At 40.3% G+C, this 26,906-nt stretch overlaps 1 protein-coding gene across 4 annotated transcripts in view; it reads left to right on the top strand.

Annotated features, from left to right (window-relative positions):
- si:ch211-197h24.6 overlaps positions 1-26,906 on the top strand; it is a 77,673-nt gene that overhangs the window by 11,708 nt on the left and 39,059 nt on the right. For all 4 annotated transcript variants that reach the window (XM_048615190.1, XM_048615199.1, XM_048615206.1 and 1 more), the window contains 7 exons: positions 8,302-8,406; positions 13,202-13,338; positions 14,754-14,876; positions 19,730-19,796; positions 23,085-23,132; positions 25,634-25,672; positions 26,385-26,522. In XM_048615190.1, the coding sequence (XP_048471147.1) occupies positions 8,302-8,406; positions 13,202-13,338; positions 14,754-14,876; positions 19,730-19,796; positions 23,085-23,132; positions 25,634-25,672; positions 26,385-26,522 (657 nt within the window). The remainder of the gene's footprint in view (positions 1-8,301; positions 8,407-13,201; positions 13,339-14,753; positions 14,877-19,729; positions 19,797-23,084; positions 23,133-25,633; positions 25,673-26,384; positions 26,523-26,906) is intronic.

Genomic DNA, 26,906 nt, shown 5'->3' with positions numbered 1-26,906 from the left:
CTACAAATTAGCACAAGACAACAGGCATAAGTGAGCAAAGGATCTTTTCAAAGTAACTGCATACTTACCCTAAAAAAACTATTGCCCCAAATATACGTACTGCAAGCTGGTGATGTTTTTATTATATGTTCACAAAATTGAATAGTTTAAACAAGCAGTTACTACCCAATTTTTTTTAAACTTCATTTTGGTTTTCATTTTCAATTTGACAGCCAATACAATAGTGTCCACTGCAGTCTTCTCCATAGTATTGCTCCTGAACGTGAGCCTTTAAGCTCAAGATATCGCAGTCATTTGAAAGTCATTCATTACTTCAGTGATTTCCCATTTTTTGTACTTTTCTAGTTCTTTTTACAGGTAGTTCCTTTGTTGACAGGTTTGAAATACCCCCATATTCCTTGCAACCTCTTTCTTTCTTCTCTGGCCTCCATAGCCTCTTTGTGCTCTCTCATTTTCCTAAACCCTAATGGAATCTCTGATTCTCGCCGCTGCTTCTAGAATCAGCAGGCAGATGGCTGCCTGAACAAAGAGGTGGGTGTCTACCTCCATTCCTGGTCTAAACTAAAAATCTGCTACTGACTCTGGCTCTACTCGGCAAACCGGCAACTGGTTCCTGATCCTGGCCCTTGGCCCCTTGCTCACGGATCAGTATGGTTTACCCAAAGTTTAGTCACAAGTTTAGGAATGTTCAGCAAAGAGAATTTTATATGCCTATATTTTTGTTACTTTAAGGATTTATTAGTGTTAACATCTAAAGTTATTTATGTTGTTAGGTAACTTGTGGGATTTTGGATTTTATCTGCAAAAATGCTATGGTTGTAAGAAACTTTCTGATACCTATTTCTAGTTATTTTGGGAGATCTGTTGTCGCTACTTATTGATGTCTTGAGGCTGTAAGTAATATATGTCTTATAATCAAACATACTGATACATGCATAAATTTCTCAGACTCCATGTCAAATGCATAGAAATTTTTAATATGTTTGGAAAACATAATACCAGTGTTCTAATAATTGAGTGTGGTCATCTAATGAGTAACCGCACCATACAGACTGAAGGAGATATTAGTGGTGGTTAGAGGTTTAGGTACAGGCCTACAGTGTGGAAGGGGGTTGGATGAATTTGGGAAGGAAATTCAAGTATGAGGTATGATGCTATAGATACAAAGATGGGTGTATAATGAGCTTGACTTAGGAATGGAGGATTTGCAAAACTCTGAAGGGTGGCATTGTTTAACATTGAAAGATGTTATAGAGTAGAGATCAGATCATGGGGAAATTCAAATATAAGAGTGAATATTTTAAATTTGAGGGATTGTGATTCTCGAGGGCAACAGGGGTGGGCAATAAATGCTGGCTCAGCCAGTGATGTACATCCCATGAGTGAATTTTAAAAAAAGCTGGAGTAAATAATCCAGAGATAGTAAGAACTGCAGATGCTGGAGTCAGAGATAACAGTGTGGAGCTGGAGGAACACAGCAGGCCAGGCAGCATCAAAGGAGCAGGAATGTTGACGTTTTGGGTCGGGACCCTTCTTCAGAAGTAAAGAGAGGTGGGTATTCTGATTGCAGAATTGCAGCAGGATTTTGGGTGAGTTGATGTTTATAGTCCTTAGCTGTTGGTTGTGAATTTGGCTGGGAGAACATTTTTGGAGGTGACAGACGTAAGTGATTGAAGGTTTCAGTGGAGGAAAGGCAGAGACAAATAACAGTATGGATGTTAAAATGGGTAGCCTGTTGGGTGCTGCAATATTGGATTGGATACTTAGTTGTGGATTATTTGAGATATTGAGGTGGGGATGATGGAAATCACGAAATAATTTGGTTGGGCTCTGATCATGGTTTTGGATTTAAGGACATCTAAAATCAATGTGAAAAATTGGTTGTTCAAATCAGCATGTGTTTTCTTATTAAACTACAGGGGATTTATGCATAGCACACTGCCACAAGAAGCAAGAAATTAAGGACTTGATTATCCTGCTGTTCTTTGAATTGAGATCCTACATGTACCTGAGAGGACAAGCGGAGCCTTAAATAACATCTTAATCGAAAGACCATTCACCATTCTTTAGAATGCATTTGTGTGTCTGCCTGGATTGTGTGTGCAAGTCTGTATTGTCGCTTGCACTCACGTGTGGCAGGTATAGACAACTGGGATCAAGGGCATTATTAAAGGAGAAATCAGGACGGCAAAAATGGATAATCCAAAGAGATTTTACAAGTATATTAAGGGCAAAAGAGCAATTAGGGCCCCTTAAAGATCAACAAGGTCATTGTGTGTGGAACCACTGGAAATGGGAGAGATACTAAATTTAATATTTTGCTTCACTGTTTAATGTGGAGAAAGACATGGAAGCTAGTGAACTCGGAAATAAATACTAATGTCTTGATAACAGTTCATATTACTAAAGAGGAGATGCTGGAGGTTTAAAATGCATAAAGGTAAATAAATCTCTGGGACCTGATCAAGTGTATCCTAGGACATTGTAGTAGGATAAGGAAGCAGTTGCGGGGTCCCGAGCAGAGATATTTGTAACATCGACAGCCATGGGTGAGGTGCTGGAAGACTAGAGGATGGCTAGTGTTGTGCTTTTATTTAAGAGGGGCTATAAAGAGAAGCCTGGGAACTATAGACCAGTGAGTCTGATGTCAGTGGTAGATAAGTAGTTGGGGAGTTTGAGAGACAAGATTTGCATGCATTTGGAGAGGCAAGGACTGATTAGGGATAGTCAGCATGGTTTTATGTGTGGGTAATTGTCTCTCAAACTTGACTGAGTTTGAGATGTGATCAAGAAGATAGATGAGGGCAGAGTAGTAGATGTCTACATGGACTTTAGTAAGGCCTTTGACAAGATTCTGCATGGTATACTGGTTAGTAAAGTTAGATCGTATGGGATTCGGGGAGGGCTTACAAATTGGATTCAAAATTGACTTGACAGTAGGAGACAGAGGGTGGTGGGGGTTTGTTTCTCTGACTGGAGGCCTGTGACAGGCAGTCTTCCTGCAGCATTTGGTGCTTCGTCCACTATTGTTTGTCATTTATATAAACAATTCGGATGAGAATACAGGAAGCGTGGTTAGTAAGTTTGCAGATTACACCAAAATTGGTGGTAGACAGTGAGGAAGGTTATCTACAATTACAAAGGGATATTGATCAGTTGGGCCAATGGGCCAAGAAGTGGCATATGGAGTTTAATTTAGATAAATGTGAAGTGTTGCATTTTGGTAAGGTTAACAAGGGCAGTTAATGGTAGGGCCCTGGGGGGGGTTGCAGAACAGAAACACTTAGAGGTTCAGATACATAGTTCATTGAAAGTTGCGTCACAGTAGGTAGACAGAGTTTTAAAGAAGGCATTTAGCATGCTTGCCTTCATTGCTCAGACCATTGAGATGTCCTCTTGTGGTTGTACAGGACGTTGGTGAGGCCACTTTTGGAGTACTATGTACGGTTCTGGTTGCCTTGCTGTGGGAAGGATATTATTAAATTGGAGAGGATGCAGAAAAGATTTACAATGATGTCACTGTGACTGGAGAGTTTGAATTATAAGGAAAGGCTGGATAAGCTGAGACGTTCTTCACTGGAGTGTACAAGGTTGAGGGTGACCTTAAGAAGGTTTTATAAAATCATTAGGGGCATAGATAAGGTGAATAGCAAGGGTCTTTTCCGTTGGGTAGGAGAGTTCAAAACTAGAGGGCATAATTTTAAGTTGAGGAGAGAAAGATTTAAAAGGGACCTAAGGGCAGCATTTTCACACAGGGTGGTTCGTATATGGAATGAACTGCCAGAGAAAGTGGTAGATGCAGATACAGTTATAACATTTAAAGGACATTTGGACAACTGCATGAATAGGAAAGTTTTAGACTGATATGTGACTAGTTTGGGAAACTTGGTCAGCATGGACAGTTTGGACCGAAGGGTCTGTTTCTGTGCAGTATGACACTATGACTCTAAATGTTAAGTCAAAGTGTGTTGCCACTGAACCAAGCCTAAGGTGAACAGGAAAATGGTGATCTCGGAGATGAAAGACAAAGGAAATTGCTCAATGCATGGTTTGAGGCAGGAGAGTCGGAAAATTGTTTCATACAGGATAGGGCCAGAAATTATGTGGTATTTAAGGGAGATGAGGGAATGGAAAAAGGCTAAGGTTTTCAGAGAAGGAAGGGCCATGGGAATTGTATGGGTGAAGAAAGACCCTGGTGTATCTTGGTGATGAAAGCCATGCTCCCAATATATTGGATTAAGCAGAACAAATCCAGGTTGGCAACAAGATGTCACTACAGCCAAATAAAGTATATAAGTTCTATAAATTTTATAAGTATACTAAAAATGGTGATTACCAGGGAAAGAGTGGGGCCTATTACAGTCCAAAGGGCAATCTATGTGTGGAGCAAGTGGATGTGGGAAAATTTTTTAAATGACTATTTTCCAACTGTATTCAGGGGAGAGAAACATTGTAACTGGAGATTTTAGTTGGGATGGTGAGGTTATGGAACATGTTAAAATTAATAAGAGAGATGTACTAAATGTTTTAGCAGGTATAAAGATGCATAAATTACCAGAGCCTGATAAAGATGATCCCAGGTTGCTATGGGAGGCAAGAGAGGAGTTTTCTCGGGCCCTGGCGGATATATTTAATAATATGCTGGCCATAGGTGAAGTGCTGGATGACTAGATGATAGCTAATGTGGTTCCTTTGTTCAAGACGGACAACAGGAATAGGCAAGTAATTACAGACCAGTGATGGTAGGAACTGCCGATGCTGGAGAATCTGAGATAACATGGTGTAGAGCTGGATGAACACAGCAGGCCAAGCAGCATCAGAGGAGCAGGAAAGCTGACGTTTCGGGTCGAGACCCTTCTTCAGAAATGGGGGAGGGGAAGGGGATTCTGAAATAAATAGGGAGAGAGGGGGAGGCGGATAGAAGATGGATAAAGGAGAAGATAGGTGGAGAGGAGACAGACAGGTCAAAGAGGTGGGGTTGGAGCCAGTAAAGGTGAATGTAGGTAGGGAATTAGGGAGGGGATAGGTCGGTCCAGGGAGGACGGACAGGTCAAGGAGGCGGGATGAGGTTAGTGGGTAGGAGATGGGGGTGGGACTTGAGGTGGGAGGAATGGTTAGGGAGGCGGGGACGAGCTGGGCTGGTTTTGGGATGCCGTCAGGGGAGGGGAGATTTTGAAGCTTGTGAAGTCCACATTGATACCCTTGGGCTGCAGGGTTCCCAAGCGAAATATGAGATGCTGTTCCTGCAGCTTTCGGGTGGCATCGTTGTGGCAATGCAGGAGGCCCAGGATGGACATGTCGTCCAAAGAGTTGGAGGGGGAGTTGAAATGATTCGCGACTGGGAGGTGTAGTTGTTTGTTGCGAACTGAGCGTAGGTGTTCCGCAAAGCGGTCCCCAAGCCTCCGCTTCGTTTCCCCGATGTAGAGGAGGCCACAACGGGAACAGCGGATACAGTATACCACATTAACAGATGTGCAGCTGAACATCTGTTTGGAAGGTCTTCTTAGGGCCTGGGATGGTGGTAAGGGGGGAGGTGTAGGGGCAGGTGTAGCACTTGCTCCAGTTGCAGGGAAAAGTGCCGGAGGTCGTGGGGCTGGAGGGGAGTGTGGAGTGGACAAGGGAGTCACGGAGAGAGTGGTCCCTCCGGAAAGCAGGTAAGGGTGGGGAGGGAAAAATGTCTTTGGTAGTGGGGTCAGATTGCAGATGGCGGAAGTGTCGGAGGATGATGCTTTGGATTCAAGCTTCAAAATCTCCCCTCCCCCGACCGCATCCCAAAACCAGCCCAGCTCGTCCCCGCCTCCCTAACCATTCCTCCCACCTCAAGCCCACCCCCATCTCCTACCCACTAACCTCATCCCGCCTCCTTGACCTGTCTGTCCTCCCTGGACCGACCTATCCCGTCCCTAACTCCCCACCTACATTCACCTTTACTGGCTCCAACCCCGCCTCTTTGACCTGTCTGTCTCCTCTCCACCTATCTTCTCCTTTATCCATCTTCTATCCGCCTCCCCCCTCTCCCTATTTATTTCAGAATCCCCTTCCCCACCCCCATTTCTGAAGAAGGGTCTCGACCCGAAACGTCAGCTTTCCTGCTCCTCTGATGCTGCTTGGCCTGCTGTGTTCATCCAGCTCTACACAGTGTTATCTCTAATTACAGACCAGTTACTGACATCAGTGGGAGGGAAACTATTGGAAAAAAATTCTGAGGGACAGTAATAATCTACATTTGGAAATGCAGAGATTGATCAGGGATAGTCAGCACAGACTTGTTAGAGGGAGCTCCTGTCTGATTAATTTAGTTGAGGTTTTTCAGAAAAGGTGACTAAATGAGGGTAACGCACTTGATGTGGTTTACATGGACTTCAGTAAGGGCCTTGACAAGATCTCACGTGGAAGGCTGGCCCAAAACCTAAGAGCCCATGGGATCCAGGGTAAGCTGGAAAACTGGATCCAAAATTGGCTTACAAATTGAAGGCAGAGATTGATGGTGGAGGGTTGTTTTGTAATTGGAAGCTTGTGACCGGTGGTGTACCGCAGGGTTCGGTGCTGGGACCCTTGTTTGTTATCTGCATGAACAACTTGGATGTGAATGTAGAAGGTTTAATTAGTAGGTTTGCAGGTGACCCAGAAATATGTGGTGTTGATAGTGAGAAAGATGGTCTCTGTCTAGACTCTGATATTGATCGGCTGGTAAATTGGGCAGAGCAATGGCAGATAGAATTTAATCCTGATAAGTATGAGGTGATGCATTTTGGGAGGCCTAATAAGGAAAGGGTATATACGATGAAGGATGGGTCCCTGAGCAATGAAGGGAGCTTGGTGTACAAATGCATTAATCCCTGAAGGTATTAGCACAGATAGACAGGGGAATGAAGAAGGCATGGTTGCCTCCGTTAGATGAGACGTAGAAGATAGAAGTGGGAAGTCTTGTTTCAACTTTATGAATCATTGGTTGTGTCACAGATGGAATACAGTGGGTGATGCAGAGGCTCAGCGGCTAGCACTCCTGCCTCAGTGTCAGGGACCCAGGTTTGATTCCAGCCTCAGGTGACAGTCGCTGTGGTGTTTGATCATTCTCCCAGTGTGTGCGTAGTTTCCTCTGGGTGCTGTAGTCCAAAGGTGTGCAGGTTAGATGGATTTGCCGTGCTAAATTGCCCATAGTGTTCGGGGATGTGCAGGCTAGGTGAATTAGCAATGGGAAATGCAGAATCACAGGGAGTGGGTCTGGGTGAGATGTTTTCCGGTGAGGAGGGGGGCTTGATGAGCTGAATGGCCTGGTTCCACAATGTAGGGATTCTATGATTCTGTATCCATTTCTCGTTGCCACACTATCAGAAGAACATGGTTGCTGTGGAGATGGTGCAGAGGACATTCACCAGGATGTTGCCTGGGATGAAAAGTCTGTTATGAAGACGGACTGGAATAGAGGAGGCTGAGGGTGGGTCTGATTTGAGGTATATAAAATTTGAGGGGCACAAGCAGAGTAGATTGTGAGAGTAGATGTGTCTAAGACCATAGGGCACAAATTTAAGGTGAGGAGGAAGTGGTTTACAGGAGATCTGGTGAAATATTTCTTCACCCAGATGGTGTTAGAAATATGGAACACGCTGCCTGAGAGGATGATGGAGGCAGGTACTCTTGCAACATGTAAGAAGCATTTGGATGAGCACTTAGAATGCCAGGACATAGTAGGCTATGGACCAATTGCAAGTAAATGAGATTAGTGTAGTTTTGTTTGTTGATCAGGATAGACATGGTGACTAAAGGGCTTGTTTCTCTGTTGTATGACTGACTCTATAATCTGTTAAGGCCAGAATGTCCATACGTGATGAATGGATAAGTGGAAGTTGAATAATTGGAACTTAGACAGTTGGCAAATATCATTCATAGAATTACATTGAGACTTTCTTTTGTAATGACCCGGTGAAGTGTCTTGAGATTTTTTTTTTGCTAACTCCAGTATAAGGACAGGTTGTTGTTCAGAGGAATGGAGGAAGTTGGTGAAATAGCATCAAGCAAAGACTAAAAGCATTGAACTTCTTGGTGCATCTTTAAATATGTGATATTGTACATTGCTGTTTGAATTACAATGGCCATTTATAGCTTTTTATTTTAATATCTTTTCACACTTAGTGTCATGGTCATGATAAATAATCAAGGAACATCCATAAGATTTAGAAATGGCAGAGTTTTAAATAAAATGGATTTTTAAAATGTGTAGGAATATTTGCATTGCCATATGGCCAGTCATCTTTTCTGTGATTTACATAGTAGAATTAATGTCCAAATTTTGGATTCTAGTTAACACTGTGGAAGAAGGTACTAAAGATGAATTTTCATCCCCTACGGAGATAAGAACTGTGGAAGATCATCTCAGTAAAATGAAGATAAACAAGGCAGTACTTGGTATGTTTTTAATGTGGCGTTTATGTTTACAATTTGAGCTGAAAGTATGCTGCTTTTTGTTGTTTCACAATAAAAACCACAAATAGTCAAATATAAAAGAGGATGTATGATGCAAAACCCTTTATCTGTTCACTTCTCAATTTAGGTAAAATGTTGATTAGTCTCTCCTCGCAGGGCTTATAATTTGTTTGACATTTTTAACCAGATCAAGTAGAACTTGCTGTTTCTCAACTAATCTAGAAATTTGAAATGTGCTAAACTTTGTCTTTTGAAATCGCACAATAGGTATCCTCTTACAGAGAGTAGCTCCTAGCCAACCTTTGAGTCACCAATCAATTAACAAACAAATCAAATCTTGTTTATCATTGGGAATGTAAATAGCCTTTGACCCACTTTTTGAATCTTTGCTCCTTTATAACTGTCCTCTGATTCTACTCCCTTTATGTGTGGCTGCCAGTCACCCAGCACATTATCTTGCTTGATGGAAAAAGCGGATAATTGTTTTATATGATAAGCTAAACATTGATTTGGAGTAGGTATTAGGTAGGTACTTATCCTTAAAGTTGACAAGGCATCAGGATTTGATAAAATATATCTAAGGATACTGAAGGAAGTGAATGTGGAAATCGTTGATGCATTGGTCATAATTTTTCAATCCGAAGTATGAGAGTGGTGCCAGAGGAGTGAGGAATTCCAAATGTTGCACTCTTGTTAAATTGTGAAGATAAGCCCAACAATTTAAGGCCAGTGAATTTAACCTTGGTACTGGGGAATGTTTTAGACACAATAATTAAGGATAAAATGAACAGAAACTCAACTACTATGGATTAATTGAAGACCACAGAGATTTGTTATGAGCAAATTAAGTTTAGCTAATATAAGTTTTCATGAGTTAATGATGAAGACTGTAGTAAGGTTAACATATTGGTGTCCAAAAAACATTTGATAAAGTGTCACGTAACCTTGTAAGCAAAATTGACGGTTGTGAAATTAAAGAGCCAGCAATAGCTGGATACACTTTGGCTGAATGACAGGAAATAGTGAGTAGTGGTGAACAGTTGTCTCAGAAAGATTTAGGAGTGGCATTGCCCAGGGGTCAGTGTTAGTGATGTATATGGGATTAATAACTTATTTTAATAGCCAGGCTGCATCATCAGTGATGTTGCATGATGTGGTACTGAAACCTGACCAAAAAGTTTGAGATGTTCTTCTTAACTGTAAGATGTAGGAGCAGGAGTAGGTCATTCAGCCCCTCAAGCTTGTATACCATTCTTTAAGATTGCAGCTGATCTGACCCAGGCCTTCTCTTTTGCGCCAGATCCTCATCTCCCTCAACTTCTTGATATTTCAAAAATCTATCTAACTACCTCTTTTAAATATCTTGTGCTCCAGCCTCCAAGTCTGGGCTAGAGAACATCAGACCTGCACTACTTTCTGGAAGAAGGAATTCCTTTGCATCTCAGATTTAAGTGAGTGCCCTCATATTCTGTAACATTGTCCTAAGTTTGAGATTGCCCAAATAGTTGAAACATCATCTCAATATCTTCTCTGTGAAGCTCCCTCAGAATCTTGTGTTTCAATAAGATCATCCCTTAGTTTTCGAGATTCTAATGAATAAAGACCTAAAAATTTACCCATTCTGAATAAGTCAACCTCTTCACCCCAAGAACCAGCCACTAAATCTCTTTTGAACTGCTTCCATTACCATTATATTCTTAAATCGGGGGATCAAAAATGTACGTAGTAAGCCACCCTTGTATATAATGTAAATAATTAGTAAAGGTTGTTGGGATTTTACAAATATGGTTGGAGACTAACTTAAAATGTTGCGGCAGGAGTTGATTCACCATTCAATGAGATAATTGCTGATAATCCTCAACTCCACCTTCCTACCTTTGGTAGTAACGCTAGATTCCCTTGCTGAGTAACTGTTCATAGTATTCCAACTGTGGTCTGACTAGCGTCCTGTAAGTCTTTCCCTACTTTTATACTCCATTTCCATTGAAATAAAGGCCAGCATTCCATTTGCCATCCTTATTACCTGCTGAACGTGAATGTTAGCTTTTTAGGATTTCTGTATGAGGACTCAAGTACCCCTCTTTTGTAACGTTCTGCAGTCTTCCTCCATTAATATTCATTTCCTCCTCTTCCTGCTGCAGTACAAAATCTCACATTTTCCCCACTTTATATTCCATCTACTAGGTTTTTGACCTGTCTACAATCCTCTGCAGGCTTGAGTCATCCTCACCATATGCCTTCCCAGCTATTTTTTGTGCCTTCTGCAAACTTGGCTATAATAAATTCACTCGTCTCATCTGAGTCATAATTATAGCCCAGCACTGATCCCTGTGGCACTCCACTATTTACAGGCTGCTATCTTGAAAATGTCCCCCTTTTTTTCAACTGTCTTCTATTCGTTAGCCGGTCTTCTATCCAATGTTAATTGATTTATTGGCATGTGTACCAAAGTACAGTGAAAAGTTTTGTTTACGGGCAGTACAGGCAGATTATAGTAGGGAAGGATGTACACATCAAACGTTCTAAAAAAAATTAGAGGCATACAGGTTACATTGCACAGGGCGTAAGCTAGATGATATCAACGTTACCAAGATCAGCATTATTTGAGGCTAGAGAGAGCATTTGTCAGTCTGAAGCTGTTCTTGAACCTGCCGGTGTATGTGTTAAGACTTTTGTATCTTCTGCCTGATGGAAGAGGTTGTAGGAGATCATTACCGGGGTGCGATGGGTCTTTGATGTTGGCAGCCTTTCTGTGGCAATGAGCTGTGTAAATGGAGTCCATTAATGGAAGGTTGGCTTCCATGATGACCTGGGCTGTGCACACAACCTTCTGTAGTTTCTTCTAATCCTGGGCAGAACAGTTGCCATAGCAGGCCGTTATGCACTCGGACAGTATGCTTTCAATGGTGTATCTGTAGAAGTTGGTGAGAGTCCCTATGGATGTGCCAAATTTCCTGAGCCACCTAAGGAAGAAGAGGCGTTGTTGTGCCTTCTTGACCATCACATCTACATGGGAATCCAAGACAGGTTGTTGGTGATCGTCACTTCGAGGAACTTGATGTTTTCCACTCTCTCAACCTCGTTCCATTAATGTCAAGGTGGGCGTGTTCTCCTCCTTTGTTTCGGAAGTCAATGATCAGTTCTTTAGTTTTGCTGACATTGAGAGGGAGGTTGTTCTCATTGTACCACATCACCAAGTCCTCTATCTCTCTTCTGTATTTTGACTCCTGGTTGTTAAATATCTGTTCTACTGCATTGGTGTTGTCAGCGAACTTGTAGATGGTGTTGGTTTGGAATTTGGCAACACTGTTGTGGGTGTATGGAAGGTATAGTAGGGGGCTGAAGATGCATCCTTAGGGAACTCCAGCACTGAGTGTTATTGCGGAGGAGGTGCAGTTGCCTGTCATCACTAATTGCAGCCTGTGGTTCAGAAAGCTGAGGAACCTGTTGCAGAAGGCGGAGCCGAGACCAATGTCTTAATTTTGAGATCAATCTGGAAGGGATAATGGTGTTGAAGGCGGAACTGTTGTCAATGAGCAGGAGTCTGATGTAGGTATCCTTGTTGTCCAGATGTGCCAGGGATATGGCGTCTGCTGTGGATCTGTTAAGTCGGTAGGCAAATTATAAGGGATTGAGGCAGCCTGGGAGACTGGAGTTGATGTGGGCCAAGACCAGCCTCTCGAAGCACTTCATGATTTTTGAGGTCAGAGCTGCTAGGCAGTAGTCATTAAGGCACACTGCATGTACTTTCTTATGTACGGGGATGATGGTGGTCTTCTTGAAGCAGGTGGGGATGACTTGTTGTAGTAAGAAGAGTTTGAAGATGTCGGTGAATACCTCTGTCAGTTTGCCCACACACCCCAGCCCCAGCCCCAGCCCCAGCCCCCGTATTTCTTTTTTGCGAATTGATATACTTGGATTGGAAGAAGTTCAGAAGATATTCACTTGGCTGATTCCTAAGATGAAAGGATTGACTTATCAAGAATGGCTAACAGGCTATGCCTTCTTTCATTAGACTTTAGAAGAGGTGTTATCTTATTCAAGCATACCATGTTCTGAGGGGGGCTTGATAGGATAAATGTTGAAGTTCTTTCCACCAGTGAAGGAATCTCAATGTTGGGGACATAGTTGCAGAATAAGGGGGTATTCATTCAAAACTGAGATGCAAAAGAATTTCTTCTGAGGGATAGTGAATGTCTGTAATTGCCTACTCCAGACAGTTGTGGATACTTGATGACAGAAAATATTTAAAGAAGTAGACTTTTGAAGTATTGGGAGTTGGGGACGATGAGGATCTGGCACGAAGTAGGTGTTGAGAAAACTGGGGCAGATCAACCTTGATCTTATAGAATGGCAGGGCAAGTTTCAGGAGCTGAATGTCTACTTCTATTTTTCATTTTCTTATGCAAACTGTCCCCATTGTTAGGACAACGGTTAGGAGGCCAGTAGTTCAGTCATGAATTTGTAACCTTCACAGTGTTTAGATGAATGTAAAATATAATTACAGTGGATTCTGTACCACTTTTCCAGTTGTCAGTGCTACTCTTGATTACATTGTGCAGTTATTTTTATACAATATCCAGAGTATTTTTATGGAATTCATTTGTCTACTTTAGTTGAAGTACTGACCTATGATTTTAAAATACTACATTATAACAACATTAAACAATCAAAGCTATTTTTGTTTACATTTAAGGCATCAATGTGTTGGCTAACCTGTGTTCTTATTAAAGGAAGTACAAAGAATATTTTATGATGCTGCTTCTTAAACCTGTAGGACTTGACTATGTAATTGAATATCGTAATGACCAAAAGACGAATCCACAGTTTGTCTGTAAACTGTGCTACTGTAAATCAGAACTCACCTGGTTTCTCCCCCATCTCCTTGGAGCTAAACACATGACAAATTATCTGGTAAGTATATATTTAGTAATAAATAGAACCCTTTGAATAAGAACCCTATAAGTTTGATTGTGAATGCAGTAGTTAAAAATAGGGAGTCCTGTACTAAAAGAGGATATTACTGAGTTGAAATGTTTTAATACAAAATACTTCAAGTGTCTATTTACCCTAAATTGTTAATGATCTGAGATGGTGGAGCAGGCTCGAATGGCCTACTCCGTTTCCTATGTTCCTATGATCTGAGATATTCTTTCTTAGTCTACTTTTCCACTTAGTTGATGTCATGTTAAGTTTCTGTTTTTGTCCTTTTTAAAAAAAAACTACTCATCTTCACAGAAATGAAAACCAAAAACCTGTTTACCTCTACTCTAGTACCAGAATTCCCAAATAACACTACTATATTACAAACATTCATTATAGTACTACTGGCACAGATTTGACTAAGATATTCTGTTCGTGTATGCAAACAGTAAAGGGCTAAACTTGAAAATAGAACCAAAAGGTGGTAATCTCCAGATTAATGCCGAGCCTCAAACAAATTAGCATGAGGGTGAAGCAAGTTAAAGATTTAAATATGTGACTCTAAGATTTATGTAGGAGAACTGTATTTCAAATATTTGGAGCACTGGCTCCAGGAATTGGCAAAGAAGCACTTGTTCTTTCCTGTGTTCTTCACTTGAATTGTGCTAGGATTAATGTTTTGGTTAATTGAATAGCTAGGGCTGATGTTTTAAAACAACTATATAATTGGTGGGAGGTTGGGGAGAAAATGATTGAAATTGGTTGACGTGTATTATTTTCAAAGAGACAGACTGGGGCAAGAGAACTTGGAATTGATCTGGGTCTTTTGACGTAAAGAGTACAATAGGAAGAACAGTATACAGACATGAGTACACTAGCAAATGGGGCCAGAATAGGGAAAAATATAAACACTTAAAATTCTCTCTAACTGAAGGTACACAGCGTTTGTGTTAGAAGTGGTGAAATTGTGGCTCAAATGGAAGTAAATTGGTGTGATCTGATGGCTGTTGGAGAAATGTGGTTGCAAGGTGATCTAGGCTGAGAATTGATTATCTAGGGGTTATTTGACATTTTGGAAGGGTAAAGAGGAAGGAAGAGAAGGTGAGGTAACTCTGCTAATAAAAGATGACATTAGTGCAGCAATGAGAAATAATCTTGGCTCAGAAGGCCAACAAATGGAATTAGTTTGGTTGGAGATGAGAAATAGGAAGGGAAGAAGTTCTAAGCATGATGCATCCTAATATTTTCTGCGGTTTGGTATCAAGATTCTTCTGAGAATGCTACTTTGAAGGACCTTGGGAAACTTTACCAAGTAAAACATGCTACATAAACTAGTACTGTAACAAATTATCAAAATGACCCCATGTTGGAAGAATGGCATTTGATTATACAATTGTTCTTTTCAGGAAAAGCACCATCCTGATGCTCTTAAGCATGAGGGAGAAAAGCTGAAGCCTTCTGAATGGAAAGAATTTGTCTTCAAAAAAGCACTTGAAATTGAAAAATTGGATGGAAGAGGGAAGGTGACTGTAAGTACAAGTCTGTTTGTAGGTTGTTTACTTATAAATTATCCTGGTATATTCAAGCATTCTAAATGGTCTAAATATTCCAGTCTCTGAATCATAACAAACTGGGTGCACAACAGAAGATGTGTGTCAGGACTCTGTAGCAGTCCTGATGCACAAACTTGTGTGAGAAATACCCAGGAAGTCTAAACTGCCAGTGGTAAATTACCTTGTTCCCTGGGCCCCATGCAAATGTCTCAGATTCTGAAGTAAGAGACAGAATAGCAACATTTACCTGGATAACACCTGTTTAAACAAGTTAAAACTTGGTCTCGTAGCCCACCAACGAGGTTGCTTCCCCCCGACCACCAATTAGATCATCATTTCTCCTTAAACAGACCAACTCTTGGCCAGATCCATTGATGCCCTGCTGTTTTGAGCCCCCCTGACTCCACCCCCCCCCTTAACCCCCCCCACCCCCAATCCTGTGATCATCTGATATGACACTGAATCAAACCAACAGTCTCTTGCCCACTTCATCCATTTACTAACCCAACTTGATTCCTGCATTGAGTGTGATTTCCTGGATACTGTTTCAGATGTCCGATCTTTTTAAATGTAACCAAGTAAATGAATAATTTATCTGACAGATTGACGCAGTGGTTCGATCTATGATTTGGGTGGTTGAGTGTTTATACTAAGCTTTTTCTTGAGTTTCCCTTGAGTTGCAGCCAGGAACAAGGGGACTATTTCACAAGCCATGCTGGTGATGTTTGATTTGCAGCTGTCCAGTTATTTTACCAATCTACTTTCATTGTTGTGATGCTGTGGTGCTTTGCATGATTTCTCATGTGATCAGGGCCTACTTACATTTCTCTTCTATTGATGTCATATCTTGAGAGGAATCATATATTTGACTGCCAAGTTTTGCCCATATTTCTTTATCCAGTTGGCGCACTAAAACCCAGGCAACACTGCATGTATCTATAATAAGCTACACAAAATCATGAGATCTGGCATCATATTAGTATGTCTTTCAGCCCATCTGGCTTGTGCTCTACCTGAAGTAATAGCTTATTTTTTGAAGTGCAGTACATGTTTTATGATCAAAACAGATACTATGGATATTTGAACAGATGTCTGAAAATCAACGGTTTTCTTTCTTTGTCTCCTGCCACCTTCATATCCATGTTATCATTGTCCCTTTATTCCACTGGCTTCAACATTCCTGTTACGTGAGCCAGGAGCAAGTGCCTTGGGAGTCCCTGTACAGCACTTCTTCTGTGTTACACTCAGCAACCTTTTTTTGTTATTCCATCAGAAAACTTCAAAACAATTACCTGGCCTGTCTTTTTCAAAAAAAAACATCCCCTGGGTTCTTCAGTTAATTAACAGTGACCCTGGTTATTATTTCTAAATGTTTTTTCACAACTGAGGTCAAACTGACTGGCTGGATTTATCCCACTGTCATTTTTGGAACACTATTTCAACACTGCTTCATATCTAAGGCGGATTGGAAGATGATGTCCACTTGCTGTTCAGTTTCTACCTTTATTCTCCTCAACATTCTGAGGTGCATCCCATCCCATGTGATGACTTGTCAACTTTGTTTTACTCCCCCTCCCAATTTTTAGCCCATCCAGCATGTTAACTGTTTTATCGTCACTGTGGAAGCATCCTCTTCCTTCGAAAAAGCCTCAACTGTACAATTTTGTTTACCAACCATGGATCCTCTTCTCAAGGTCTAATCAGTCTCACACTACCTATGTGCCTATAATCCCTTTTTGGTTATATGTGTTTGTTTGTTTTATGTTACGCCTGTTGATATGATTCATTGGGGTGACGTGCTGGAAATCAATTTTCCTGGAATCACGACAAAAGTTAAATATTTTATAAAAGTACTCAACATTCCCCAGTTTATCTGTGTTTTAGATCTGGCTGAAGGAAAGCGCCAACCAGGTTTCTGAACTTATCAAATGTTGATATTTATCACACAAATAAATTCTAGCTACAGAAAAACAATTACACGGTCGACACATAACTATCCTAGCTAAAACTCTAAATCTCTCATCAAACTGCCTCCACATGCTTATACTCAGGCTAAAACATTGGTGGAGGAAAAGAATGGGGAGATGGCTGAATGATCCCAGTCCGTAGGGTTCACTAAGCTGGTCCTTTTGGCTTGCCAGGATCTGATGCTGCTCAATCCTCCTCCTCCAGGTACTTTTACTTGCTTGCAGGAAGTACAGAGCATCTGATGCATACTTACAAAGTTTCTGACTTAAAAGCCTGAGCTGACAGTAACTAGTAAGGGGGAATAAACTGGTTTTCTTTAGGCCAGGATAAACTGCAGAAACAAGAACAGCATTTTCCTTTCCAGAGATCCGATGGCTTCTGATCAAATATTCAAACCCACAAGCCGTTCAGCTTCCTGGGAGCTAATCATGTTGTAGTTGGCAGGCAGAAGGCTTGATAGTAATGGTGATGCTTTTTAACTGTGGTAGCAATTTGTTATAGATGTAACATGTTGAATGTATTCTGCTTGGTTTTGACTGAAGATCAACATGAAGATTGTCCTGTACCTCATTCAGTGACATCTGCTTGCCAATCCATGGTATGTCTTTATTATTAGATGAGATTGGGAGCATGTCCGAGCACCTGAAGTTATCTTTGATCCTGGTTGTGTTGGACTTCAAGGTCATAGCCTTGGATATTGATCAGTTATGTTGGAGCCATGGTGGTGCATTTGAAAATGGCTTCCTGCTAACCACTTCTAATTGCTTATGATCACTAGTAAAGTGTTTACCGAAGAGCTTTCTGTGGATTTGCTGTATCCCCAACACCAGTGCAGGGTGTATCTTTCAAAATTGGAATGATTTGTCTGGTCTGTCATGGGTGTATTATCCTGCAATAAACATGTACCAAGGTCTTTTTAAGACACATCTAGCTCCAGAATGGTAGGTTTAAACCTGTTATAATATGAGTGGTCATTTGTTAGTTGAGAGAACATATTTCAGGGTTTGTAAAATATGCAGGTATCGTCCTGATGCTGGAATGGGGATAGCATATCTTTAAATAGGAGATTCCAGAGAAGAGAGACTTTAGTCTCAAAACCTGGGATGTATGATGATAGGAAGCTGAAGAAACCAAGGCACCTCTGCAGGTCATCTTTATCCTGGGATACAGGTAACGTGTGTACATCCGTACAATCATAGATCATAGATTCCCTACAGTGTGGAGACAGGTGCTTCATCCAAACAGGTCCACACCGACCCTCAGAGCATCCCACCCAGACCCATCCCCCATAACCTACCTAACCTACAAATCCCTGAACACCATAGACAATTTAGCACGGCCAATCCACCTAGCCTGCACATCTTTGGATTGTGGGAGGAAACCGGAGCACCCGGAGGTGATGGGGAGATTGTGCAAACTCCACGTGGACAGTCGCCCAAGGGTGGAATCAAACCTGGTTTCCTGGCGCTGAGGCAGGCAAGCCTGATACTCCTGGATAGGTCTATGGAACTGAGAAACTTTATTTGGCTTGTATTAATTTGACACTTTGTTTTTAAAAAAGCAAGGCCATATTTCTTCGTGACCTCTGTAAGCTGATGGAGATTGCTGCTATGCTTGTGTTGGGCCTTTTCTAGGGCTTCAGTGTCATCAGCAATGCATTGACAAACTGGATGTTCTCTATGATTCGGTCCATGTGTTGTTGAATGATACCCTGATTCACAGATTGCATTTTACAATTATGGCAATCTGCAACACTCTCACACCGCTACCCCCCAGGCCTGAAACGTCAGCCTCCCTGCTCCTCTGATGCTGCTTGGCCTGCTGTGTTCATCCAGCTCTACACCTTGTTTTTTCTGGTATTGTGTTGGTTCTTGTAATAGGATCACTCAGGTGGCATTCTTACAGAGAACAGGTATTGGAAGGTGTATTCACTAAGCAAATCTTTACATTACAGCTCTATTACAATAATTAGAGTCATAGAGATGTACAGCATAGAAACAGACTCTTCGGTCCAACTTTGTCCATGTCGACCAGATATCCTAAACTTGTTCAGATTCATAATGTATAAGAAAAAGTGAAATGTTCCTATCGTTGAATCCCTGTAGGACAATATTGTGTACTAATTTCCAGTCTGAAAAATAACTAAATACTACTATTCATTACAATCAGTCTCCAAACTACTGTCATGCTGGCACTCCCCCTTTCATCCCTTCAATTTTGAAGTAAATTTCTCTAACTTGCCTATTTATGTGGTGTTATCTAAACACCTTTGAACGTCCATGTGCACAAAATCAATATTCTTTTTCCGCGTCAAATAACTAAGGTAAAAGATGTAATTTATTATGTTGGCAGCATGAATAAATATACATTGACATTTACCATGTTAATTGTTTGCTCTTCAAAAGTCCCAAATAATCTGCTTTGAGTTATTGTGCTGTATCACTCTTAAAGGCTGCAAGTTCTTCACTGTGGTGGTTTGCATTTTGTTCACAGCATGTAGCACCAAGGGGATCTGTGATGCCACTTTTCAGTGCAAATTTATTATTAAACTTTTTTGCTAGTTCTTTTATTTATTCTCAAATGAAAAACTTTTTATTAACTAAATGCAGTATCCAAAATGGTGTTTATTCAGACTGTTACTTTTGAACACAGCTGATATTTTAAATGGAATATTTGTGAAATCCTTGATATTAAAGTGCTAAATTCTGTGCGTTAGTGGAGGAGCAGGGGAAAGTACATATTTTGGAGGATATAATTTAATATAGTAAAAACTTTAAATATCTTAAAGACTTGTCAGATAAATTTCATTCGTACTTAAGGGTTTTCTGACTTAAGTTACTAATTGTATTTATAAATTTTAGGTTGTCTTAGAGAAAAGTGATGCAAAGAGTATTGAAAAAACTGCTGTAAAGAGAATTGCAGAAACATGTAAGTTGCTGAATTATTTGAGGAAATTATCTAAATTGTGCATAAATAATTGAGTTTTTTTGATCCTGTTTGCACAACAAGCACTGTCCATCCAACCAGTTATTGTTATCTATCCCTTTCTGAATGAAAATTTGTCCAGGACTTTAATTGTTGAAGACTTTACACAAAGAATCAAGTTCCTATAAAATGTCCTATTTTCTTTTGATATTCTTCAAATATTGAACTTTTTTTAGGCATAATTGGAATTTATGCTGTAATCCCTTTAGTTCAGAACGCTTAGGACCAATTAATTTCTGAATTTTAAAATGCCATTGGAATGCTTAACCACAAATTTGTGAACTGGAAAACATACTCATCAATAATAACTGCTTAAAACAGTGACAAAATATTATAATGCTGTAATAGAACATATTTTCTTCATCCAATTGCTGTATGTTTCTGCTTCTGAAGTGCTGTACTAAATTGATACTGAGTTGCTTGGCTCTGATCAAGAGATTTCTCAACAATTTTTGTTTTCTCTTAATGATTTCTGGACTGGAAAAGTTATGGTGTACATAGCTAATTAAATAGTGTCGGTTGGCATTCAAAATTAGGTTTGAAAATCATTTTGTGGTCATGGAAAAAGACTACTTGCTCAGTCAATGGATTTTGAATTGAAATGAGTTTTGGCACCAGTTTGAATTTTAGAGCTCCTAGAATGCGCATGAGCCATTGGAAATTATTTACGGGTGTTGTATTCAACTGACTTTTTTTATCTTCATTCGTTGTTGTAAAGCGGAGGATAACCCCACTCTGAGAAGTAAAACCAAAACACCCAAAGAAGAGCACCTCACCCTATAATCTGTAAAAGGAGTGTAAAAAGTGGTGTAACCTGCCTTTCAGCAACTTCTACTGGTTAAATAAAGTAAATCCCTGACACACACTCTACAATTAACAAGTAACAATTTATTTATGTAACTATAACAGTGAGCAAATCAACTAAACAATTAACAAACCAAATATATCCCATCTAACTACTAAATATTCCCAAGTAAAACAATTCTAATGGTATGCTGTTCCAATAAATACAACTCCCTCTCATATTAAAGAAATAATTTAGTTTCAAAATTATAGCCTGGTTACATGTCTTCTGGAATGTTCTGTGCCTTCTCCGTCGATTCGTCTGTTAGGAATACCTTTGCCTTCTGTCAGGAATGTTAACTAGTTGTGCTGTGGGTACCTTTGTTAATCCGATGGAGCTTTCTCTAATACTTAGAAGAGACTGTGAGTGCCAGTGATTCTCTCTTGAGAACTGAGGGCTGTTGGCTCTGTCGGATGGCTCTTCTGCTTTGTCCAACTGCCTCCTTTTCCTCTTGATGACATACCAATATTTCTTTCAGTAGGGTTGGTCCTATGTTGTCAGAACCATCAGATTTAAATTTAATTGATTTGGGATAAATCGGTGCCTGGTTCAAATTGATTGGCTAAATTCAAAACTTCTTGTCTTGGTAAAAACTGCTGCTTGGCCTGCTAACTGTATGGCCTTTTGATATAAATGTTTCAATTTGAGTGCTCTGTGTACTTGCAAACTTTCAAGCTGCTTCTCACCGACATCCATTTTAAATCTGAGCACAGAAGAAGCATGTCATCTTTTCAAGGGACCACGCAATGCTTTCTCCCACCGCCCCCCCCCCCCGCCCCCAGCATTTTACAAACACTAAATTCTAATTTCCTGCGTCCCACTCCACAAGTACTCTACCCAACTTTGCAACACTCCTCCTTCTCATTTGCCTCTATTTTCTTCCATACAAACAGAAATTAGAAGCAAGACTAGACGATTAATCATGTTAAGCCCAATTCACATTTCAGTAAGATAATCACTGATTTGATTACTCCACATACCAACCTACCCCAATAAGCAAGGAAGTGAAAAGTTATAAAGAATCCGTCATCTGCCTTGAAAATATTCATTATTTTTTCCACTACCTTTGGAGGACGAAGTTTTGAAAGGCACTCAACCGCCTGAGAAAAAAATTCGCCTTGTTTCTCTCAAATGAGCAACTCGTTAATTTAAAACCTAGTTCTATATTTTCCCATAAAAGGAAACATGTACTGATTTTATATTTCTCACTTTTCCACCCATCTCTCAAGTCTATTGATAGTTTTCTGCAACTTCCTTCCTCCCTAAAATCCCCACTACCAACTCCATATTATCGGCAATCACCTTTGTCATGCTGCTTACATAGAACATAGAACATTACAGCACAGTACAGGCCCTTCGGCCGTCGATGGTTTCACAGGTTGGTGCAACAATCTGAAGCCCATCTAACCTACACTATTCCATTATCATCCATATGTTTATCCAATGACTATTTAAATGCCCTTAAAGTTAGCGAGTCTACTACTGTTGCAGGCAGGGCATTCCACGCCCTTACTACTCTCCGAGTAAAGAACCTATCTCTGACATCTGTCCTATATCTATCACCCCTCAATTTAAAGCTATGTCCCCTCGTGCTAGCCATCACCATCCGAGGAAAAAGGCTCTCGCAGTCCACCCTATCTAATCCTCTGATCATCTTGTATGTCTCTATTAAGTCACCTCTTAACTTTCTTCTCTCTAACGAAAACAGCCTCAAGTCCCTCAGCCTTTCCTCATTAAGACCTTCCCTCCATACCAGCATTTAAGTCTAAGTCATTGGCATATGCCATGAACAGCAAGAAGCCTGGTACTGAACCTTGCGGAACCCGACTGAAAACAGCCTTCTCTCAAAAACCATTGTCAACCATTATCATATGCTTCTAGTCACTGAGTCAGTTTTGGATCTGACTTGCCATTTTCCTTTGATCCCATGAGCTGTTAATTTTCTGATTGTTTGCTATTATGAGACCTTGTCAGAATCTACGCAGATCACATCAGAATCACTGCTTATTAATCCACTTGTTTCCTCAAAACTTTAAATATAGTGAGGTTTCTACCACTTAAGGTGTTTTCAGACAGTGAGTTCCTGATCCTTATCATTCTCCAGATGGAAACCTTCTCCATAACTCCTCCCTAATCTTCCTACAATTTATATTCAAGATAGACTTGGAGTAGGGCATCTTGAGTTACGCTGTACCATTTGAAGCTGGAGAAGATCCATTGTTCATGAATATTTCAGACTGAAGGATGAAAACCTAGAAAAAAGTCCACTCTGACAGATCCTATCGATTTCAAAATAGTGAAGGAGCAAATGATGATTATGATTGTGATTCTCTGCAGCCCAGTACTTTTTGTTAAGAGTTTTACTGAAGTTCTTTTATTTTTTTCAGCTGCTGTGGAACCAGAATGTAAAGTGCAGAAATCTGAAGAGACTTCAAGTATGTTTATTAATTTTCCCAAAGTGAAGTTCTGTTACTGTGGATCATGCCATCATTTCCTTTAGTCTGGATCACCACACTTCTTGGGGGAAAAAAAAATTCCTACACCATGTGTGAATGTCACTTACTAAACCACCATTTGGTATCCATCCCTAATTGCCCTTGAGAAGGTAGTGAGCCACCTTTTTGAACCATGGCAGTACATGTGGTGTGTGTACATGCACAGTAATATTAGTAAGAGAGTTCCAAGATTTTGACCCAATGATACTGAAAGAATGATGTGGTTACAAGCCAATATGTGGTGCGTGGCTTGGAGGGGAAATTGCAGGTGATGATGTTCCCATACTCCTGCTGCCTTTGTCCTTTTAAAGTTGTAGAGGTTTTGGGTTTGGACAGTGCTGTTCAAGAAATTTTGGTGAGTTGCTGAAGTGCACCTTGTAGATAGCAGTGTTTTCTCTATGCACTACCCACATGTGTTTGCTCTGGCTGCAGCCAGTGTCCATTATACTTGCCTGTTCTCCCTGACCTTTCTGTAGTGTAAGATATGCAATCATGTCTTCACTGTCTCTTCAGTCCCCCACAATTGCTTCTGGTTGCCTGAGTTCTGTACCTTGTCTCCCTATCTAAGTGATGCTGCTCAATGACACCATTAATGAAATTGGGCTCTGCTTCTATGAATGTTGATATGCCCAGCTGTACATCTCGACCCTTGTGATTTTCAGAATCACCTATGTGTAGTCAAATTGTTAAGCTCATGCATAACTTGTTGGGCGGAATATTTTTCTGGTTGAAAATTTTCTGCCAGTTTAAAAATAAACTGCACATTCTTGACCAATGGCCAGCACAATTTAGGAATTATGTGGGAGTCCTTTAAAAGGGGCCAGAAGAGACCTAGCTCTGTGATTCAGGGATGGGGGTTGTTAGCTCCAAGGTTTGGTTGACAAAGCTAGAGTTGTTGCCTTGAATCAAAAGAGATTGAGGGGAATTTTGACAGAATATGGCAGGTATGGAGAAGACAGACAAAAGAAAGAATGTTTTCATTAGCTGATTCCATAATTACCAGGGGAACAAATTTTAAGATTTTGAGAGAGAATTCTGGCTGGTATAAGGAAGTTATAATGAGCTGGAATTTGCTATCTGTGGGAGAAAAGAAAGCAGAAACAATGAATGAATTTAAAAGGAAATTGGATGGGCACTTGAGGGGAAATAAACTTGCAGGGCCATGGGGAATGAGACTGACTGGATTATCTGAGTGACTCTATTTTACATGGAATCTCTGGGTTGAGTGATCTCCTGTATAGGTTCTAGTATTCTGCTGATTTAGTGTGTCTCTTGTAATTTTTATCACTGGAATTTCAATGCACGTTGGAACTATGTCTTAAAAGTTCCAAACTGGCTAATATTTAGACATCCACAGCTCTTTAGATATCTGTGAAGGTATCCTAGAAAAGAGTTTCTAGACTTCTGGGATTTGAACTAAAATTTATTAAATTCGTGGGATATGAACATTGCTGGCTGGTCCAGCATTTATTGACCACCTAATTTCCACTTGAACTGACTGGTTTGCTAGTGCCAGTTCAGAGGGCATTTAAGAGTCAACCACTTTGTTACGGGTCTGGAGTTGCGTGTAGGGCAGCCCAGGTAAGGTAAAGGAGCTTAATGAACCAGAGGAGTTTGTAACAACAATCAACAGTGGTTACTCAGTTTGCCAGTAAGCCTTTTTTTGTTTTGATTCCAGATTTTCATTGACTCAGATTTTACCATCTGCTATGGTGGGATTCAAACTCATGTCTCAGAGCATTAACCTGGGTCTTTGGATTACTAGCCCTATTCCACTGCTGCCTCCTAACATAACTGATCAATTGAGTCAGTTCAAAATTAGATTAGTTCCTCCATTAAACTTTGCAAGCAACTGACAGGGCTTTGGCAGCACTTGTACCAAATTGAGCTTAGTTCAAAATCCTTATGCTTTAAAACTCATTATTGCTGCTGACCAAAGCAATCTCTGCTAGAAATACGGATGCACGTTTTCATAGAGAAACTGTTGTCACCCTATTAATGATTGTGATCAAGCTTGATAATTTAATCTTTTTCCTTACTTCTCTAATAATGTGAACTATAATTATTGTCATGGATTTCATATTTTGAACACTACATCATTATCAGTATTCTTTGAATTTGTTTTGAGAATTTTCTGTTCTTCCCCTAATCGCTTTGCTTTCTGTTGTAACATAGTATCAATTGCATTAGGTATCCTAATATAATTTATTTTAAGTGAACATTGTTTATGCAGCTTAGATGGTATTTGGTGGCATGCTTTTTTTTATTGTGCATTCAACAGAGCCAAATCTGTCTACTCTACCGGATAATGCACTAATTTTCTAGCAGATTGTCTTGTAGCTATAATTGAAGTTTGTGCATTATTGGTGTCTATTTTCATCTTTTTGTTTTAAACTGGCATTGAAGCATTATCACATTTGTCCTACCATTTTATATTTCAGCTGCTGAGAACACTAATGAGCAGTCTCCGCCTACCCCAGGTATCGTTATTGATATAATGAAGGAAGTCTCATTCCAAATTCTTTCTAGATTTTTGTTCTAAGTCACTTTCAGTAATATTTTAGATGAAACCATTTAGCTGTGTTATTGATGTCACCCAGGGGTTCAATAGTCCATTGGTTGCTGGAGATTGGATTGGTGGGGGTATTTTGAAAGAACCCCTCTAATTGAATTTCACTGTTGACATTATTAGTGGTCTATGCTGTTTCTCTAGTTTTAGTGTGTGGGGGCAGGATTTTAATGCTAACGGAAAACTACATATTTTCCAAACTGCTTTTGATGTTCATGTAGAAATCAGTTCATGTATGGATTACATTGGTACATATTGAATAGATTTGACCTATATTGTCATTTACAGGATTGTTTACTTGGTAAAATGCAATTATCTTTCTACAGTTTTACCATACTAGGTGTTGCTCAAACAAACAAAAGTCTTTTTTTTTCAGTCCTATAACTATTTCAACACTTCTCTTACACATCTTTTATACTTGCTTTCCACTGTCCTCTTTTTAAATTTCTTGCATTGTCCATTTGAGTACTTGTTGTTTGTGTTCTTTGTCTCTATCTAAATATCAGCCTCTTGCTCTTATCAAAATGTTTATGCTGCTCCACCTTCCTCTTGCAATTCTCTTAATCGATGCCTCATACATGCTTCTCCACTGATATACTGCATTTGTATATCTTACCTTAAAGACGAAGAAATAAAGGAAAGTGAGAACTGGTCAGGGATGTACCTTTATCCAGATGGTCTTCCTATCAATTTTCCAGTGGATTCAAAGCCATACCCTCGACCAGTACTGGCACGTCAAGAAGCCACGGCAGCACAAGGAGGTGAGGAAAACAAAGTTAAGATGGTACCAAACATTGAAGAACAAAAGCTGCAGGCTTGGGGTTAGTAGTAGAAATTTGACGCATTGAGATGGGCAATGTTTTGGCTACTACTGGAGAAGTCTGTGCTATCTGTTTTGTACATACATTTAGAACATAGAACCGTACATCACAGGACCAGGCCCTTCAGCCCACCATGCCTGTGCTGACTATGATACCATTCTGAACTTATTCCATCTGCCTGCACATGGTCTGTAACCCTCTATTCCATGCCTGTTCATGTGCCTGTGTAAATGCCATTGCTATTCTATCTGCTGCTTCTACCTCCCCTGGTATTGCATCCCAGGCACCTGCTGCTATCTTTTTAAAAGACTTGCCTCACAAATT

This window comes from Rhincodon typus, chromosome 2 (genome assembly GCF_021869965.1).
Source record: "Rhincodon typus isolate 14 chromosome 2, sRhiTyp1.1, whole genome shotgun sequence".
NCBI lineage: Eukaryota > Metazoa > Chordata > Chondrichthyes > Orectolobiformes > Rhincodontidae > Rhincodon > Rhincodon typus.
The sequence above is the reverse complement of the archived record's forward strand: the minus strand, read 5'-3'. Positions and strand labels throughout refer to the sequence as shown.